The following is a 19406-nucleotide window of genomic DNA, read 5'->3' as shown; positions in this document are numbered from 1 at the left end:
GAAAGGGCAGATACTGTATAAAAAAAGTGAAACGTTTTTGTGTTTCTAAAATCATAATTGATTGTGCTTCTTGATAAGACACTTCACAAAAGCAAGTTTTCTTAATCTAATTCACAGTATAACCTTTGATTACCAATTTGTAGAAAAAAAAACAACAAAAAACTCCCCTCAAAAACCCCACTGGATTTAAAATGAGAATACACCGTCTAATACTCTTTGTTCCATTACAAGATAATCTGTTCACCATTGCCATGAATACAAATAAAAATGAAAAATACAGTTAAAAAACAAAACAAAAAATAGCACGTATACAATCTAAAAAACTAAAATGTAAGCAGCTTTATTTTTTGAAAATTTAATTAATACTGTTTACATGTTTGGAAGTCCTCTCCTTTGCCTATTTAGCATAAAGTCCAAAAGAGCGGTCTTTTCAAACCTGGCAGCACAACACTGAAACCATGAAACGTAAATAAAAATGAACAACAAAATTATTAAAATATCTTGAAGATTCCAAACACTGCATTTGGCCTTTGTCTAACCAAACTCTTAATGGTCACATCAATAAACAATTTTCCAGTGCGTGGGCTGTTCACATTCTTTCTCAGTGTCCCCACAGAAACGGTTGTATGTAGTTTTGGGGTCAAAGCCCAGAATTTCCCTCTCTTCGTGGATCCGGAAAGAGAAAGTGGAAACTGATGTTCCAATAAAAAATCTGGAAAGACACGTAGAAAAATATAAATTCAAAGAAAGATGGTGTCCATGAAAACTACGCAATACGGTGAGAACAGCATGAGTCACCGTGAGTAGTTTTTCAAGTTGAAATATTTTCCATGGGCAGGAACAAGTGATAAAGCTATTGAAATATCTAAGCTATTTTCTGTTGGGCATAGGTTAAAGAACTAGTATTTCCACAATAATCAAACAAACATTTTTAAACTGACGCACATTAATGTGCCTTTATGTCTAATTTCAAGGGAAAAAAGTTTGGGATATTTTTACATTTAGCTTAAATTAGTTTACTGGCAAAATCATAAAGAACAGCCGTACACAACAATAATGGGAACTTTGAACTACACAACACCTTTACCATAAGTTACAAGCTAATGTGCAGTCAAAGGCGCTTGCAAAGAAAAGCGTCTGGACTTCCTTAAGTTGCTTGAAGACGTTTCACCTCTCATCCGAGAAGCTTCTTCAGTTCTAAGGTCAAATGGTGGAGAGTCCCAGATATAAACCTAGTGGGAGTAACCCCCCACAGAGGGACAAAAGGACCCCCTGATGATCCTCTAATCGCCTGAGCCAAGGTGTGAAACTGGGTGTGGGTCCCAATCAGCCAGAGTTTCGGGTGAGTTCATTGTGAAACCTGGCCCCACCTTATCATGCGAATTCCTGAGATCAGATGGCCCAGGATGTGAGTGGGCATTAAGGCGTCTGGGAAGGGATCTCAAAACTGGATTATAGATGGCCTTAATGCCATTTGACCTTAGAACTGAAGAAGCTTCTCGGATGAGAGGTGAAACGTCTTCAAGTAACTTAAAGAAGTCCAGACGCTTTTCTTTGCAAGCTCCTTTGACTACGATGACCTGGATGACTGAGAACCTTCACAGACAAGCTAATGTGCATTACATTCAAGGATAAAGGTGTTTGGCCACTATGTGACAGCATTTACCTTTTAGTATAGGTAATGGCTGAATGACATTTCCCCCTTGAAACTTACCATTAGCTGTATGTGCTTGCTGCTGAGGCTGCTCGGTTTAGAAAGACATGCAACACCACAAATTTGAAAACTCAAAATGTATCATCTATTTATATTTTCTCACTCAATACTCCTCTACAGAGCTAAAATAACACTACCGTAATGTTATATTAATGTTAAAAATTGTAATGACTGGAATGACAAATTAACCAATTTTCATGTCATATATGTGTAATTTTATATTTTTTGAAATAAATAACCTGCCTTATTACTACTACTATCACAAATGTTATCAAATAATGCATTAAATACTGAATGTATTAAAACCGTGAAACTAAATATACCTTGCATGGGCACATATCCACTGGTCAATTATGGCAACTCCTCCATCTTTAAAGAGTTCGAGGTCCTCTGTGGATGGCTCAAAGCGCACTATGTCTGGCAACAACTTTTTCAGCTCCTTTATTTCTGCAAATTTTACAGATTAACAAGTATAATAAAATCATATAAGTATACTATCTATTAGATAAACTACTACTAAATGTTCGCACTGTTCTTTAAATATTTATTGAAAACTCACAGAAATACTCAGAAATTTAAACCACAGAGTATTACTGGACAATATTACAATATATATATATAAACAGTGGGGCAAAAAAGTATTTAGTCAGCCACCGATTGTGCAAGTTCCCCCATCTAAAATGATGACAGAGGTCAGTAATTTGCACCAGAGGTAGACTTCAACTGTGAGAGACAGAATGTGAAAAAAAAATCCATGAATCCACATGGTAGGATTTGTAAAGAATTTATTCGTAAATCAGGGTGGAAAATAAGTATTTGGTCAATAACAAAAATACAACTCAATACTTTGTAACATAACCTTTGTTGGCAATAACAGAGGTCAAACGTTTACTATAGGTCTTTACCAGGTTTGCACACACAGTAGCTGGTATTTTGGCCCATTCCTCCATGCAGATCTTCTCGAGAGCAGTGATGTTTTGGGGCTGTCGCCGAGCAACACGGACTTTCAACTCCCGCCACAGATTTTCTATGGGGTTGAGGTCTGGAGACTGGCTAGGCCACTCCAGGACTTTCAAATGCTTCTTACGGAGCCACTCCTTTGTTGCCCGGGCGGTGTGTTTTGGATCATTGTCATGTTGGAAGACCCAGCCTCGTTTCATCTTCAAAGTTCTCACTGATGGAAGGAGGTTTTGGCTCAAAATCTCACGATACATGGCCCCATTCATTCTGTCCTTAACACGGATCAGTCGTCCTGTCCCCTTGGCAGAAAAACAGCCCCATAGCATGATGTTTCCACCCCCATGCTTCACAGTAGGTATGGTGTTCTTGGGATGCAACTCAGTATTCTTCTTCCTCCAAACACGACGAGTTGAGTTTATACCAAAAAGTTCTACTTTGGTTTCATCTGACCACATGACATTCTCCCAATCCTCTGCTGTATCATCCATGTGCTCTCTGGCAAACTTCAGACGGGCCTGGACATGCACTGGCTTCAGCAGCGGAACACGTCTGGCACTGCGGGATTTGATTCCCTGCCGTTGTAGTGTGTTACTGATGGTGACCTTTGTTACTTTGGTCCCAGCTCTCTGCAGGTCATTCACCAGGTCCCCCCGTGTGGTTCTGGGATCTTTGCTCACCGTTCTCATGATCATTTTGACCCCACGGGATGAGATCTTGCGTGGAGCCCCAGATCGAGGGAGATTATCAGTGGTCTTGTATGTCTTCCATTTTTTGATGATTGCTCCCACAGTTGATTTTTTCACACCAAGCTGCTTGCCTATTGTAGATTCACTCTTCCCAGTCTGGTGCAGGTCTACAATACTTTTCCTGGTGTCCTTCAAAAGCTCTTTGGTCTTGGCCATGGCGGAGTTTGGAGTCTGACTGTTTGAGGCTGTGGACAGGTGTCTTTTATACAGATGATGAGTTCAAACAGGTGCCATTCATACAGGTAACGAGTGGGGGACAGAAAAGCGTCTTACAGAAGACGTTACAGGTCTGTGAGAGCCAGAGATTTTCCATGTTTGAGGTGACCAAATACTTATTTTCCACCCTAATTTACGAATAAATTCTTTACAAATCCTACCATGTGAATTCATGGATTTTTTTTCCACATTCTGTCTCTCACAGTTGAAGTGTACCTCTGGTGCAAATTACTGACCTCTGTCATCATTTTAGGTGGGGGAACTTGCACAATCGGTGGCTGACTAAATACTTTTTTGCCCCACTGTATTTATACATTTTGTAAATCAAGTTACCACACAGGGTCCCTCGTCCGACAAAGAGTTAAAGGAATTATTAGCTGATTGTATTTTATTATAAGTATTAGCTAGAAAATAGTGTTCTAAAACTTGACTTAATATGCAAATCACTGAAGCTTCAATGCATTACAAGTATAATTTCTCTATCTTTAAAAATGTGTGTGTGTCACTACCTTCATCATCTGCATCTGTCGCAACAAAAACTTTATCAAGTTTATGTTTTTTCATCAAGCTGCGTATTTTTTTGACAGCTCCCTTAAGACTCGGCACATCTTCTCTGTGACCCCAGATAAAGTCTTTCCGGCGCAGGTGGACGCCCAGATATGAACCACCTTTAGCTGAGCCAGGCTTGGCCTGAGGAGTGATCAAAAAATAGCACATCACTTTTTAAAATGCTGCTCAACATGGAAAATGGTCACACCCATAACTAGTACAATCCCATAAATATACTATTATAAGACACTGTCAAACCTTCATACGAGTCCAGTCCTCGCTGTATGGCGTATGGTCTGTTTCATCTGTAGAGTTTAGATGTCTTGATCTGAAGTTATCCCCTATGAGACGCAGGTGCTTTGCAAAAACCATGCTGCGTCGTGTCTAGAATAGACACAGACCACAGTTTACAGACAGCAAAATTTCCCAGAATCCCATTGTTTTTGAAAATGCAAAAGATACATAATGTAACTTATTATCAGTAACAATACAGTGATGCCACAGTAATGCTGCAGTATACTACACATAGAAAAAGTCTAGGAAGAATAACACTGCCTATGATGACCTAACCTAACCTGAAACATAAGACGTGACGTATCACGAACTGAAAATTCTATAGTTCTTGACTTACATTCCAGTAGTCCTTCCCAGCATAGTGATCATGAAGGAGCGTCTCTGCTCGGTCGAGCATAACAGATCTGCAAAAACAACAGCATGCAAACAAGATTACCACTGTAGGTGTCATAAAATCTGACAGAGCTATGAGTAATGGCAGAGCTGAATAATAATGAAGCGAGATCATCTTTCAGACATGTTCCAAAAAAAAGAAGATCATATGATCATCATTTTTTTAAAATGATGATCATATGATCAGCTTTATGTTGAGACAATGTCACCCTGTTATTATGCATACTTTTTTATATTAACTTGTATTCTGAATTACACACCAGGAATAGAAATGTCTAATTGTAATGCCTATACTGAAATGGTACACCAAGTTGAACTAATGTAATGTTTTAAAGTTCTTTAGAGTTTTAAGTCATTTCAATTTAAGGTGGAAATAGTGACTTTTAATGAAGACATGTTACATTAAATCCAAACGTTTTACCAGCATCACTCAACAGCTTTTACCGTTTGACTGATGCCAGATAACAAATAACAATAACGTATGGTTGGTGACTTTTTTATTAGCATGTTCCTTTGTAGACTCACGTCGCTGTAATGTTTTTCTGAAGAACCGGTGCTATGACGGATGCATGGCCTTGTGCTGATAAACACGTTACATTTCGAGCTCTCGTCTCTTCGTATCCCCAAAACCAGCCCCTAAAAAACAGACAAGATACATGTGGCAAGTAGTGGGCACAGATAGACACAGAACTGTGAATATGTGCTATCTACAGTATTGTGCAAAGATCTCGAACCACACCTCATTTATTTATGTTTTTCTAGAAATGTCAGTAATATGTCCCAGGAAGACTGAAAGTTAATATTTTATAATCTAATAGATCATTTTATTCTGTGTGCACTTCTTCTTTTGTTCTCCAATTGTCCAGTTTCCTCGGACTTTTTAAGGACACACTGCACCATGCCAAAACACAGTGGGGGAAATAACTGCTGAATGTGTAAGTTTGCTTATTTACAAAGAAATGAACAGTCTCTAATTTTTGTTGTTTCAGTTTAATGCCGACAGATAGAATATCAACCAAAAATCCAGAAATAAAGGCACATTAAATTAAAATTATAAATTGATGCATGTCATTGAGTTAAATAAGTATTTGATCCCCAAGCCCCAATTTAAAATAAGTTCTTTGCTAAGTTATCTGTTATGTGTAGCCACAAAACTACTTCATCCCATCAGTCAGGTGCTTTTTATGCTTTAATGATTCATGGGTCAAGTGGTATCTAGTGGTTTAACAAACATAAAATATTTTTCTGAAAATGGCCAGGTGGAAAGACCAGACTTAAAAACCCTGAAACAACTTGAAAAGGTTTGGAAACCTATTTCTCAAGACCACTTTTGGCTCCTTGGAAGAAAATTTCACAGAAATGAGGGGTGAATCAAAACTTTTGCAAAGTACTGTAGACATGAAGTAGGTTTGTGTATTTTCTTGTGTAATTACATCTTTGTTACTAAAAAACAAATATATTCATCACACTAATACCCACATCTTTACTTCTGACCCCTGTCATGATACAGATAATGGCATCTAGTTGTTGTGTGTAACAAAATGTATGAGTGGTATTGTATTCGTAATGCAATGTTTTATAAATGTTGCTGGTTTTCTGCATTGTTTAATCACCTGTAGTAGCCATGTTTATCTTTGGAGTACATCAACTTCTCGATGCATGGCCGCTCGTCAACCTTTTCCTCCCATTTTCCGTCAGTCCATCCTTCCGCATAGTTTTGCAGTACCAGAACATGGTCTATAAACGGGCCTCCATTTTCTACACCAAGGAGAGTTCAGTTTGCCATAAACAAATAATTGTGTTGGAAAAGGTTTTAATTTATATATTTTAATTTATTGAGCTTGAAACTCCCTTTCAAGCTCGGGTCCAGAGGCCTGGGAGCTTAAGGGTCCTGCGCACTATCTTAACTGTTCCTAGGACAAGGTAGGCGAGTGGCTCCAGCAGATCCCAGGAACAACATCCGAGATCTCTGTCCAGAAGAGCGCAGGACCCTCAAGCTCCCAGAGGACCTGAGCGTGAAGGATAGACCGCCAGCAGGGGCAGGAAGGGAATTTTTTTATATATATTACCGTAGATATATCTCTTTCAAAAAAATGAAAATGAAACCTAGTCTGCATCACCCATCCAAATGCTCACCAGCAATGAATTCTTCATACTCAATAACAGGTACGTTGGCCTGAAGGCTAGTAAGGCTGAAGAACTCCCCCCATGGAATGCGGATTTGATGGAGGTTAGGGCTCTGCCAGTGGTAAAGGCGACCCCATGGGGGAAGCACCAACACCCAGTCATCTCCTTCTTTCCTCAATGTCTTGACCAGAGAAGCCATGCGAATATAGACATCTCTGCGCAGATTGAAACCCTCTGGAGGGTTTACATCATACAAAAGGTACCTGTGGTGACAAGACAAAGGCATAACACATTATTTGTATACTGTAGCTAATACTTTCCAAAATTGAGGTACCACCTTAAAACTTTAGAAAGCCTTACTCACTGTTGCAAATTTAGCTTTTAGTGACCCAGGCAGTTGTTTTCTCTCTTTTTTTTGTTACAGCAGGCTGTTTAACAATTCTGGAAGTTACAGTCTGATCAAACAAATAAGCATGGGTACAAATAACTTATACATATCACCTAACTACAGAAAGCAATAATACACATACAATAACCAGAACACTAAATTCTGCATTAAAGGTAAACACAAATGAAATCATGTTGTTTCAGAACTCCACTATAGAACAAAAATGTTCTGGCTGTTCTGGATTTGTGGTAATTTTATGGAAGAAGGCATTAAATTGTAAATTTTTTTAATAGATTAAGATGACGTTTGACATAGTCAAAGCTGGCACGATATCAATATAGACTTAAAAGGCCAAAAAGAAAAAAAACCCGACGTGTTAACTACAAAGAAACACTGCCTGTACGGTTAAATGAACAGCTGCTTCCAAATTTACGTTAGCATTGCTGGTTAGCCCACCGTTACGCTATAAACTTACCGCAAATCCCTGGCGGCAGCGACGGGTGCAGTAACCGTCTGGCTTGCGCTAAATACATTATCACTATTTCCTTCATCGAATACGGAAAGGGCGACGAAAACTGACAGCAAGAACGAACTGAAAGAACACGCTGAAGCAAATAACATCAGTAGTCTATTCAGTACGCTCTGCGCCATATTGACTCTGAGCCACGCACTTCCGGAAGCGTCTGCATGGTTGCCGGGCAACCAGCAATCGCAGACGCAGACGACAAAAACGAGGCCAGAGTGCAAAAGATTTGTTGTTCTTGTTTTGTTTATCTATGTAGATAACTTACATTTTTAAAATATAAATATCTAGTTGACTGCTACATACTTCCTTTCTGTGCAGGCAGTGCTGTGCTGCCATATTTACAATCAGACTTTTTTTAAGTAGATATTTCACAAGTTATATGGCTAATTTCCAACCCCTAGACAGGATAAAGCTAGTGTCAAAGGTAGAATTAGGTGAGTGAATCTAATCAAAATATTACCTTAAAGTAAAATACTTGATAACATATAAAATACTTGATATATGCTATCTTTGATTTAACTTAACACTGCACCATCAGAGTATGCCTGGACTAAACTGCGTTTTTTCATACAGCCAAAAGTGTTGAATGTATAAGCGGGTTGTGGCATGTAATTATTTTGTTATGATTGAGAGAGAATCTCCATGCTGTCACTGCAAGGATCGCCAGGTTGCAGGACAGGAAAAATTAACTAATTAAACACTAGCTTGCCTATCAAGATCAAAAGTCTTCAATAAATGAAGTGACACCTTCCCACTTTAATCCCTGCTTACAGTGTTGAAGAGTAAATATTTTACTTAAATTTGAGTTTGAGAATTACGTTCTCTGTGAGCTGCACACAGAATTTAGGGGAGGCATTTCACAGCATGGTTGAAAAAACACAGGAGGCTACAACACACAATGTCCCCTTACTGAAATGTTTTTGTGTGAATCTGATATTTTCAAGCAACCAAGAAAGTAGCTGATGATGGTTACTGAGCCCTGAACATAAACTATTTCTTTGTTTAAAAAAAGACCTATGGTAAGATAGAATGGATTCTTGAATGGATGAGGAGAAGGGAAGAGGAAAATGAATATAATTACAGATCAAACTAAATTGTTTTAGTTTTACTCAAAAAAGACAAAAAATGGTTTTAGGCAAAGCTGTCTGTTATGTGTAAGTACAGTATTAATTTAGCCACTGAGTTCAGTGAATTTTCATGATTGAACAATTTAAAGGGTATTATTAATTGGTTAAAAAAAACCCAGTAACCCAACATTCCTCTGAAAATGGTCAGCACACGTCCAAAAAAAGCCTTTGAAAGACCTATAAAAGCTTGGAGAACTATTGCTCAACATAATTTGAAAACATTAATATAAAGTTTGATTTCTTGAAAAAGAAAAAAAGAAATGACAGATCACTCAAGCATTTTATATAGTACTGTATTTTGGAAGGAATTTTTTGAGCAACAACAGTTCAAAACAGTTTATTTTACTTTTTATCATAGTGCTACAAACTAAACAACCTACAGAGTCTGTAGGTATCGAGAGTAAATAAAAGTAAATTGATTAGAATTTAACGTTTTAATCTCACTTCTACAAATAATAAATAACCAATATTAGTTTTATCCCAGAAAATAACAAATAAGATATAATGCATTTTAATATTCATCATCATCTTCAAATGAATTGATACCTGCCACCTCTTCATAATCCTTCTCCAGAGTAGCCATATCTTCTCTGGCCTCTAAGAACTCTCCTTCCTCCATGCCCTCCCCAACATACCAGTGAACAAATGCTTTCTTGGCGTACATCAGGTCAAACTTGTGGTCCAGTCGGGCCCAGGCCTCAGCGATGGCTGTGGTGTTGCTTAGCATGCAGACAGCCCTCTGCACCTTGGCCAGGTCTCCACCAGGAACCACAGTTGGAGGCTGGTAGTTGATGCCCATCTTGAAATTTGTGGGCAACCAATCCACAAACTGAATGGTGCGTTTGGTCTTGATTGCTCTGATAGCAGAGTTGATATCTCTGGACACCACATTACCACGATACAGCAGACAACAGAGCATGTATTTACCTTGACGAGTATCACATTTTAGCATCTGGTTTGAGGGTTCAAAGCACTCATTGGAGATTTCAGCCACAGACAGCTGCTCATGGTAGGCTTTCTCAGCAGAGATGACCGGGGCGTAGGCGGCCAGAGAAAAATGGATACGAGGGTAGGGCACCAAGTTGGTTTGGAAGTCTGTCAGGTCAACATTCAGGGCTCCATCAAAACGAAGTGATGCTGTAATGGATGAGACTATTTGGCTAATAAGCCGGTTGATGTTGGTGTAGGAAGGACGTTCAATATTAAGGTTTCTTCGATAAATGTCATAAATGGCTTCATTGTCCACCATGAACACACAGTCAGAGTTCTCCAGGGTGGTGTGGGCAGTCAGGATGGAATTGTAAGGTTCCACCACTGCTGTGGAAACATGAGGGGCAGGGGAAACAGCCAGTTGAAGCTTTGACTTTTTGCGAAACTCAACAGAGATTCTCTCCATCAGCAGGGAGGTGAAGCCAGATCCAGTGCCTCCACCAAAGGAGTGAAAGACCAAAAATCCTTGAAGACCATTGCACTGATCAGCCTGTAGATATGGAGAAAAAAAACAAACACTAAGACTGGTGGTTGATTAGGCTTGATTGCAAGTTCTTGTCTCTCTAATGGCTACTCGCCTACCAGTTTGCGGATCCTGTCAAGGACAGAGTCAATGATCTCTCTCCCAATGGTGTAGTGTCCACGGGCATAGTTGTTAGCTGCATCCTCCTTTCCTGAGATCAGCTGTTTAGAGTGAAATAGCTGACGATATGTTCCTGTTCGAACTTCATCTGGAAAATTAAAAGAGAACACAAACTCGTCTGTTATAGGAAGTGTTTTTAGTTAAAAGCTTTTAGTTCAATTAAGCTCAGATTCAGAGCACTACTTACCTATGACAGTGGGCTCCAGGTCAACAAAGATTGCTCTGGGGACATACTTCCCAGCCTCTGTTTCACTGAATAAAGCACTAGAGCAATGATTGTTGCCACCTATAGGCTTGTCACTAGGCATTTGGCCATCTGGCTGGATTCCATGCTCTAGACAGTAAAGCTCCCAACAGGTGTTTCCTATCTGAACACCAGCCTGGCCTACATGAATGGAGATGCATTCGGGCTGCAAAAGACAAAACAATCCCCCCATGCCCCAAAACAAAACAGTATATGTTTATGAAAAGAAAACACCAAAATACCACATTTGGACATTGTACACATGCTGAACAATTCTAGGAAGCAATTTGGAAATTTTGCCACTAGATGGAAGCAAAGAGATATTTAAGAAAGAAAAAAACAAGCAAAATGGCAGCTGTCACTAGATGTTATTTATGTACCTGCAAAGATCAGTCAGGAGCTCAAAAACAAACAAACAATGGCAGTCAAATTCTGCACTTATTCTGCACAAAATATATTTTTATTTATCTGTCATAAGCTAGAGAAAAAAATATAAAGCTTTGGGGTTTATCCTTTTATGTCTTGGCTAGTACACCACAAAGAGCCAAACTGCTTTCTACCAGTGTTTTTTTAGACTTTGTTTTAACAGCTCATGGATCATGTAGACAATATCTACCGGAATTTAAGGTCAGGATGACATAAAAATAAACAAAAAGGTGGCTGTTGTTTAGTCCACATGAGGTAACATGACACTGAGGTAATGGTAAACAAGAGTCATGGTGGCTGTGTGGCAGGCAGGCAGGAGTGGTGGACCCAAAACGCAGGACTCTTTGGAGACGAGATTTAAACTGAAAACGCAGCTTTATTGCTGGACAACCTTCTACATAAAATAAGACTCACAAAAGCAAAACTCTAAGCTGAGGTGCTGGCGGACTGGAAATCATGAACACATAACAAGTTGAAGGTACAACATGACAGGGAGCACAGGAAAACACAGGGCTTATATACACAGGGGAGTAATCAGGGAATGGGCAACAGGAGGGAGACCACAGCTGGGAGAAATCAGGCTAACGAGACAGGGGAGCGGTAAAACTGAACGCACTGACATGAGACATGAACTTTCAAAGTAAAACAGGAAACCAGAAACCATCACACACAGACTCAACACTGAGAGGCAGACAGAAAATAACACATGGAACCCAAACTATACATGAGGCAACAAATCCTTAAACACGGATAAACAGAAATCTAGAATTCCAATAACAATCAAAGCACAAGCGTATCAAAGGGCAGCCCATATAGTGCCAAAATAAACCAAAACATCAGAAACTCAAAATGCTGGGTCAAACCGACCCAGAACCGTGACAACAAGTTGAACTGCAAGGATTGTAAGAAATTATGTATCTATGTAGCAATGGGTGACAAAATAAAGTCTAATTGATCTGCGAGTGCTAAATAAATAATCTCAAACCATGCAGAAGATTTAAAAAAGAAGAAGCAAAACCTCAGTTCGCCATATGACAATCTGTTGAGAAACTTGACCTGATTCTCCAAAGGGAAATGTGATGCATCCCTGCAGTAACCCACCACTTTAGTGTCTTCAGAATGTGTGGCCCCCAGAGCCTTATGGATTGAGTGGAAGATAGGGGTACATCTTCAGTTATGCTACAGGGGACCTCTGTCTGAGCCAGCTTGATAAGGGTGAGACTTTAGGAGAAAGGTGCTTTGTGGCCCTAATGACTCCTAAGTATTAGCCTTGCCCATGAGGAGGTGAAGCCTTTTGCAGTAAAAGAAGAGAGGCGGTGCCTATGGCTGTGTCCAAGACTGCATTTCTGGAAAGAAGATAGTTTTCAGCGCTGTTTGGAATTTGAAAACAAGTGATTCTCGGAGTGTTTTACGTTTAATCTCACAATGAGAATCTGACTTGTTATTAAGTGAAATATCTCAACAACTGTTGTTTAGATTTCTTTCTTGTTAAGGCGTTTCTGACTGATACATATTAAAGTCTGTCTCAGGATAAACTATAATAACTCTAAATCATGTGGCTGGACGTCAGACTTTGCTTTGACTGTTTCGCCAGTGCCTGCATTGCAGTGCCATCTAGAGGTATTTGGGTCAATTGGGTTATGAACACACACACATGGTAAACCTGCAATGTTATTATCAAGCCAATAGGATATTTTTTTTTGTTGTTTTTCAATTCCACTTCTCTGATTTTATAATTTTGATGTCTTTAGTCTCGTCTTACTGAGCAGAAAACTGTATTTTCCCCCCTCAATCATCTACCCAGCACTGCCATCAGTTTGAATAGGAGCTCTCAGTGGAAGAACCCATTTTACAGATCTGGCATTGTTGTAAATGTATATAATTCAGACTGCACACAGCCATAATTTCTACAGAGAATCAATGTATGTGTAACAGACTAACCTTTTCACTGTTTTACAAAAATATGAGCAGGATATTATGTTGTACATACAGAAAAATGCCATTTTAACTATTTTAGTATGATCGGAACACCAGGCACCCTTCAACAAATGTAATTATTTTATTCTGTTTTTGCAGCTGTCCATACATCAATACTGTATTTAACAAAGTGTAGCCCAATATTTTCATTTTTTCAATCAATTTCTTTATTTAATAAAATATTTCTTTCCAGATCTATTTTTCATGATGAAAGATAACATGATGAAAAATACCAAGACAAAACATGAACAATAGCATAACAAATCTTGGGAAATCCTGCCTCTGGACTATCCCTAAAACCACATGTAGCTCAAAGGCGAAGCAATATCTGTTCATTTATGTTTGCACAGACAGAGATCCACATTATATGTGTGTTAACCAATTGCTTGTGTATGTTTATACTCTGCAACAAACATCTTTTTGCTACCAAAAAAGGAAGATATTTAATACCAGAAAATTGGCAGTGTTCGTTTGAACATAGTGCTTTTAGTGGGTGAAATGTTTCATCATTCATCCAAGTGACTTTTTTGGGTGTATGCAAATGCAAAGCATTCATAAAAAAAACAGAAAGGAGAAAAAAAGTGGAGGTGTAGTCCAGGACGGTATATGTGTTTGAAAATGTGACAAATGATACCCACAGTGTCTCTGACTAAGGTAGTTCCTTGACTGAATTAAACAAATGTTGTATACATTTTCTTTGGCTGGAAATTAATTCCTATTCTGTAGTTGTTTTCTTTTTTCTTTTTTGTTCTCCACAAACATGACAGTAGCAGACATTGTGTGCATTGTGTTTCTGCACCACTTAAATTTAAGAAGTCCTTTTGCCAGGCCCTCTAATTGAAAAGCACTAATTGCTTTGCATATCCTTTGGAAAATATTTGGGACTATAGACCTAATAAGCCCTATGACATTTGTATTTGAAATCGCAAAGCTGCACCAGGTTCTTTTATGCAACAGTTGACAGCAGCCATGAAATAATATTTAGCTGATGAACTGATAAATCAACTAAACACTTTTCATAAGTATTATTCAGACAATGAAGTCTCTTACTTTGAGATTCAAGTTAGTAAGTACTGTAATAACAGTATGCATATATGTAGTGTTATTGAAAAGCTACTGTTTTAATGACTCTAGCATTCACAGTTAACAGTAAAAATACAACACAAGACTTGTTATTATCCACTCTTTTGATTCCAGCATACTTATCAAAAGACAGGAGAGACAATGTAAAGCAAGTTACTGCTGTTTTGTGTGTGTGTGTGTGTGTGTGTGTGTGTGTGTGTGTGTGTGTGTGTGTGTGTGTGTGTGTGTGTGTGTGTGTGTGTGTGTGTGTGTGTGTGTGTGTGTGTGTGTGTGTTTAGATTTAAAAATGCAGGATGATGATGGTAATGAAAAGAAATAAATGAGTTCATCAGTGCCAGATGAGACATTTTTTTGGATGTTTTTCTAAAAATCTATTTGGCTTTTTGTTTGTTACCATGACCATAACAATTAAAAAATGCCTGCCTGCTATAGTATTGGCAAAATATTGGTTAGAAACATATCCGGTATATCACTGAAAACCCCTTTTCTTGTGACCTTTAGACTTCCAGTTTATTTGGTTTACCATTATGTCACCATTAGGTGCGTTGACTACACATTATTTTTTACACATAATGACCTTGAGCTGTCAAAACAAAGTTTAAAGAAAAGGGACTTGTATCATTTTATGAACTTTAGCACAGAAAATATTTATGTATCATTTATCAGCCAAGTTATCAGAGTGATTTTATAGAAAATATACTTGCATATATTTACTGTTGCATTTGTCACGCAGTCATTTTCCTTGCAGATTTATCAGTTAGCAAAGCTTTGTGTAGTATTTATTTTAGGTTTCTCATGTTAACCTATCACCAAGCTGTGAGTGGTTGCTGTTCCAATAAACACCGACTGTTGATCATCAAAACAGTGGTCCTTGTCAGGTAAACCTTTGCAGCAAATCTGTAAAAAGTGTGTGTTACCTTGATTTTACTATTTGTAAACTGAGAGATTTTGATAACTGCAAGTATGATAATTAACTATTATTTAGGGATTGTCAAAGACAAATGCCTCTCTAACTGTCTCTGTTTTTAAAAAAAATTAATTTTCAAACATGCGTGTACAAAACTACAAACATGTCTGACTTGATATTCCAGTTTTTGTTGGTAACAGAAAAATGCAGGTTGAAATGAATACTCACAAATCTACCAGAAACAGATTACAAGGAAGAACAAGCAAAATAAAGTCAACAGTAAACTTCCGCTTCAGGAAGTGTTGGCTTGCTTATTTCTTGTCACAGTAAGACCTGGAAGATGTACATAATGAATTTAAAATATGAGAAGATGAGAAATAATGATTCACTGCCAAATGTTTTGTTGTTTTTGACCTTAACATGCATTTGACAACATCTTGTATGTTTGAGTGTTATTTGAATCTTTTGTAATAATCATTTACTTCTTTTTCGTTAGGTCACTATAGTTTTGCATGTAGAATAACCGTAGTCAGGACCATCATGCTTATCCTGACTGTATCTGTGCTTTCCAATTCTATGAATCAAGCAATTCTCTTTGCAGTCACAACCGACAGTCTAAGAGTTTAAACTTTGTAACTAATACAGTTTAGCATGAATCAAATGCATTACTTTGTAGATATTCACAGTTTTATGTTGAGTGTTTCTCATCCAGACCATGCAGGGGATGTTTCTCCTGTTATACAGTGGGATGCAAAAGTTTGGACATCCTTGTTAATAGTCATTATTTTCCTGTATAAATCGTTGGTTGTTACAATAAAAAAAAATGTCAGTTAAATATATCATATAGGAGACACACGCAGTGATATTTGAGAAGTGAAATTAAATGTATTGGATTTACAGAAAATGTGCAATAATTGTTCAAACAAAATCAGGCAGGTGCATAAATTTGGGCACTGTTGTCATTTTATTGATTCCAAAACCTGTACATTAATTATTGGCACTCAAATTGGCTTGGTAAGCTCAGTGAACCCTGACCTACATACACAGGTGAATCCAATAATGAGAAAGAGTATTTAAGGGGGTCAATTGTAAGTTTCCCTCCTCGTTTAAGTTTCTCTGAAGAGTAGCAACATGGGGGTCTCAAAACAACTCTCAAATGACCTGAAGACAAAGATTGTTCACCCTCATGGTTTAGGGGAAGGATACAGAAAGCTGTCTCAGAGATTTAAGCTGTCTGTTTCCACAGTTAGGAATATATTGAGAAAATGGAAGACCACAGGCTCAGTTCAAGTTAAGGCTCAAAGTGGCAGACCAAGAATAATCTCGGATAGACAGAAGCGACGAATGGTGAGAACAGTCAGAGTCAACCCACAGACCAGCACCAAAGACCTACAACATCATCTTGCAGCAGATGGAGTCACTGTGCATTGTTCAACCATTCGGCGGAATTTACACAAGGAGATGCTGTATGCGAGAGTGATTCAGAGGAAGCCTTTTCTCCGCCCACAGCACAAACAGAGCCGCTTGAGGTATGCTAAAGCACATTTGGACAAGCCAGCTTCATTCTGGAATAAGGTGCTGTGGGGCTGTGTGGCCAGTGCAGGGACTGGGAATCTTGTCAGGGGAGGGACACATGGATTCCACTCAGTATCAGCAGATTCTGGAGACCAGCGTCCAGGAATCTGTGACAAAGCTGACACTGCGCTGGGGTTGAACCTTTCAACAAGACAATGACCAGAAACACTGCTCAAAATCCACTAAGGAAGGGGTATGGAACATTGGTCCTTGAGAGTCTGTCTTTCAGGTTTTAGATCTCACCTGAATCAGATGATTAGTTTATTACCAGGCCTCTGTAGAAGCAAGCGCTAAGACATGTTGAAGAGGTAGTTTAGCATTTAAATCAGCTGTGTTGGATCAAGGACACATCTAAAACCTGCAGGACACCGGCTCTCGAGGCCTGGAGTTCCCTACCTCTGCACTAAGGCATTCATGCAGAGGAACAAATACAACATTCTGGAATGGCCATTTCAGTCCCCAGATCTGAATATTATTAAAAATCTGTGGTGTGAGTTAAAGAGAGCTGTCCATGTTCGGAAGCCATCAAACCTGAATGAACTAGAGAATTTTTGTAAAGAGGAATTGTCCAAAATACCTTCAACCACAATCCCGACTCTCATTGGAACCCACAGGAAGCGTTTAGAGGCTGTAATTTCTGCAAAACGTGGATCTACTAAATATTGATTTAATTTTTTTTTTTTTTTTTTTTTTTTTTTTTTTTTGGTTGTCGTGCCCAAATTTATGCAACTGCCTGATTTTGTTTAAACTATTATTGCACACTTTCTGTAAATCCAATAAACTTCATTTTGTTTCTAAAAATATCACTGTTTGTCCCTTTTTTTTTTTTTTTTTTTTTTTTTTTTAAATTGTAACAACCAACGATTTATACAGGAAAATGACTATTAACAAGGTTGCCCAAACTTTTGCATCCCACTATAACTCTTTGGATAAAATCTACCCTTCAAAATATAAGGTTATAGGTTGATGGTGGCATCAAAGATTCATGTCATTTCAGATTAGAACTACTGTTGCACACAGTTTTAACTACCTTTCAGCACACTTGGCATGTAAGGAATCTTTTTAATTTACTCTCAGAACATATTTTTGTGTATCTCTGTGACCTTTTCTTTAAACACAGTGCAATATTTACACCGAATATATTTCACAAGGAATGGCATATTTATGAATTTATAATGCAATTTTAACAGCACAAATGAGCAGAAGTTTCTGACAGTGAAATATGTGACTAAAAATGCAGTGCATCAGCAGCCATTTGTAGAAGCTGCAAGGTCATGTCTCAGCATGCTTGATTATTAAGAGTAATTCTAAAACTTTAAAAAAATGTATTAACCAGGCCATTAATTTAATCTGCAAATGCTGTACATACCTGCATGTTTAACAGGGCTACTTGAATTTTAAAGGAAAAATGTTTCCTGTTCTGCAGGTTGATAGATGTAAAAGATACACTTACATTCCACACTGACTTAAAGGCTATGGTTTTAATCACCACACGTAACAAACAATTATTAGCTTTTTATTTCTTTAGTTATTAGTATTATAGGCTACAAGATCATGTCTCTTTCAGGTAGGAGGTATTTGTGCCATTTGATTAGTAACATGTGATCTTTGTAATGTTTTAAACTTTGGTTATAGAAAGTAACCAGGTCATAGATGAAAGTGATTTGTTTGTATTTTTTATTAGTATCCTTAATTGCTATTTGAAAGAACCAAAAAATGTCCTTAAATTTGAAAAACACTATAGACCTAATAAAAAGATTTTCTTTCTTTCTTTAATATCTACATTAAATCTCCATTGTAATTTTAATGGTCATCTCTTGATGAGTTGAAAGTGTCTAATCATCAAAACTGCTTATCCAGGACAGCAGTCAGCTCAGCTTGACTGCCAGTCATTGAGCTAAAAATCTATTTCTGCTGCAGGAGGCCACACGGGGAGCAGTAGCAAGAATCCCTGCATCACCCACTTTAAATCTGGAGCATTTAAATAGATCTACTGAACATTCGTTGACACATATTGCAGAAATGCACCTGCTAAGGAAACATTTCATAGAAGATAAACCTTTCTAAAGTTTGAAGAAGAAATTTCTTCACAGTCTACTGACAGAATTATGCTTACCATTGTTGATTGTTGGTAGATTGGCCCTCAATGAAGAGCGAGTCCCAACTGGTTTCAGCTTCTATGTAACTTGTTACAGTGGCTGTCACTGCAGCTTGACAGAGTAATATCAGGAGATCGAGGAGCTGGTATTTGTGGCTGGAAACAACTCCCAGCAAATTCTAAAACACACCCACTTTTCTAAAGAAATCAACAAGTCTAAACAATCATGTGTTTCGTATTTCAAAGAAACTGAGAAGTTACCCAATTGACGAGACAACTTTGTGTCCTGAAAGGTGAATAACTTCCAATAGATGGCAGTATCATGCTGATTTTAACAGGTTACAAGAACACACACACACACACACACACACACACACACACACACACACACACACACACACACACAATAAAATACTTCTTGAG

The 19406-nt window shown here is 38.1% G+C and overlaps 2 protein-coding genes across 6 annotated transcripts; both read right to left on the bottom strand.

Annotated features, from left to right (window-relative positions):
* Positions 1 to 324: 324 nt before the first annotated feature.
* Positions 325 to 8090, bottom strand: pofut2 (protein O-fucosyltransferase 2). Of its 3 annotated transcripts, none has more exons than XM_014408250.4 (10): positions 7863 to 8090; positions 7009 to 7262; positions 6486 to 6630; positions 5398 to 5508; positions 4817 to 4883; positions 4444 to 4569; positions 4146 to 4326; positions 2038 to 2161; positions 1715 to 1742; positions 325 to 712 (listed from the first exon to the last, which is right to left on the bottom strand). In XM_014408250.4, exons 1-10 carry the CDS (start codon positions 8036 to 8038, stop codon positions 641 to 643), a joined length of 1284 nt encoding a protein of 427 aa, XP_014263736.1. In that variant the 5' UTR covers positions 8039 to 8090; the 3' UTR covers positions 325 to 640. The 3 variants fall into 3 exon arrangements, with proteins under 3 accessions (XP_014263736.1, XP_076731242.1, XP_014263735.1); XM_076875127.1 differs by lacking the exon at positions 1715 to 1742 and adding an exon at positions 7364 to 7454 and having other exon boundaries at positions 7863 to 7996; XM_014408249.3 differs by lacking the exon at positions 1715 to 1742 and having other exon boundaries at positions 7863 to 8087.
* A 1240-nt stretch (positions 8091 to 9330) lies between these two features.
* LOC101475575 (tubulin alpha chain) lies at positions 9331 to 19358 on the bottom strand. 3 transcript variants are annotated; one of them, XM_004555510.3, is made up of 4 exons: positions 19002 to 19358; positions 10861 to 11083; positions 10613 to 10761; positions 9331 to 10520 (listed from the first exon to the last, which is right to left on the bottom strand). In XM_004555510.3, exons 1-4 carry the CDS (start codon positions 19002 to 19004, stop codon positions 9552 to 9554), a joined length of 1344 nt encoding a protein of 447 aa, XP_004555567.2. In that variant the 5' UTR covers positions 19005 to 19358; the 3' UTR covers positions 9331 to 9551. The 3 variants fall into 3 exon arrangements, with proteins under 3 accessions (XP_004555567.2, XP_004555568.2, XP_004555564.2); XM_004555511.6 differs by lacking the exon at positions 19002 to 19358 and adding an exon at positions 11758 to 15448; XM_004555507.6 differs by lacking the exon at positions 19002 to 19358 and having other exon boundaries at positions 10861 to 18990.
* Positions 19359 to 19406: the final 48 nt, after the last annotated feature.

The sequence above is a fragment of the Maylandia zebra genome, linkage group LG16 (genome assembly GCF_041146795.1).
Source record: "Maylandia zebra isolate NMK-2024a linkage group LG16, Mzebra_GT3a, whole genome shotgun sequence".
Classification (NCBI taxonomy): Eukaryota; Metazoa; Chordata; class Actinopteri; order Cichliformes; family Cichlidae; genus Maylandia; species Maylandia zebra.
Note: the sequence above shows the minus strand (reverse complement) of the source record. Positions and strands in the feature narration are given on the sequence as shown.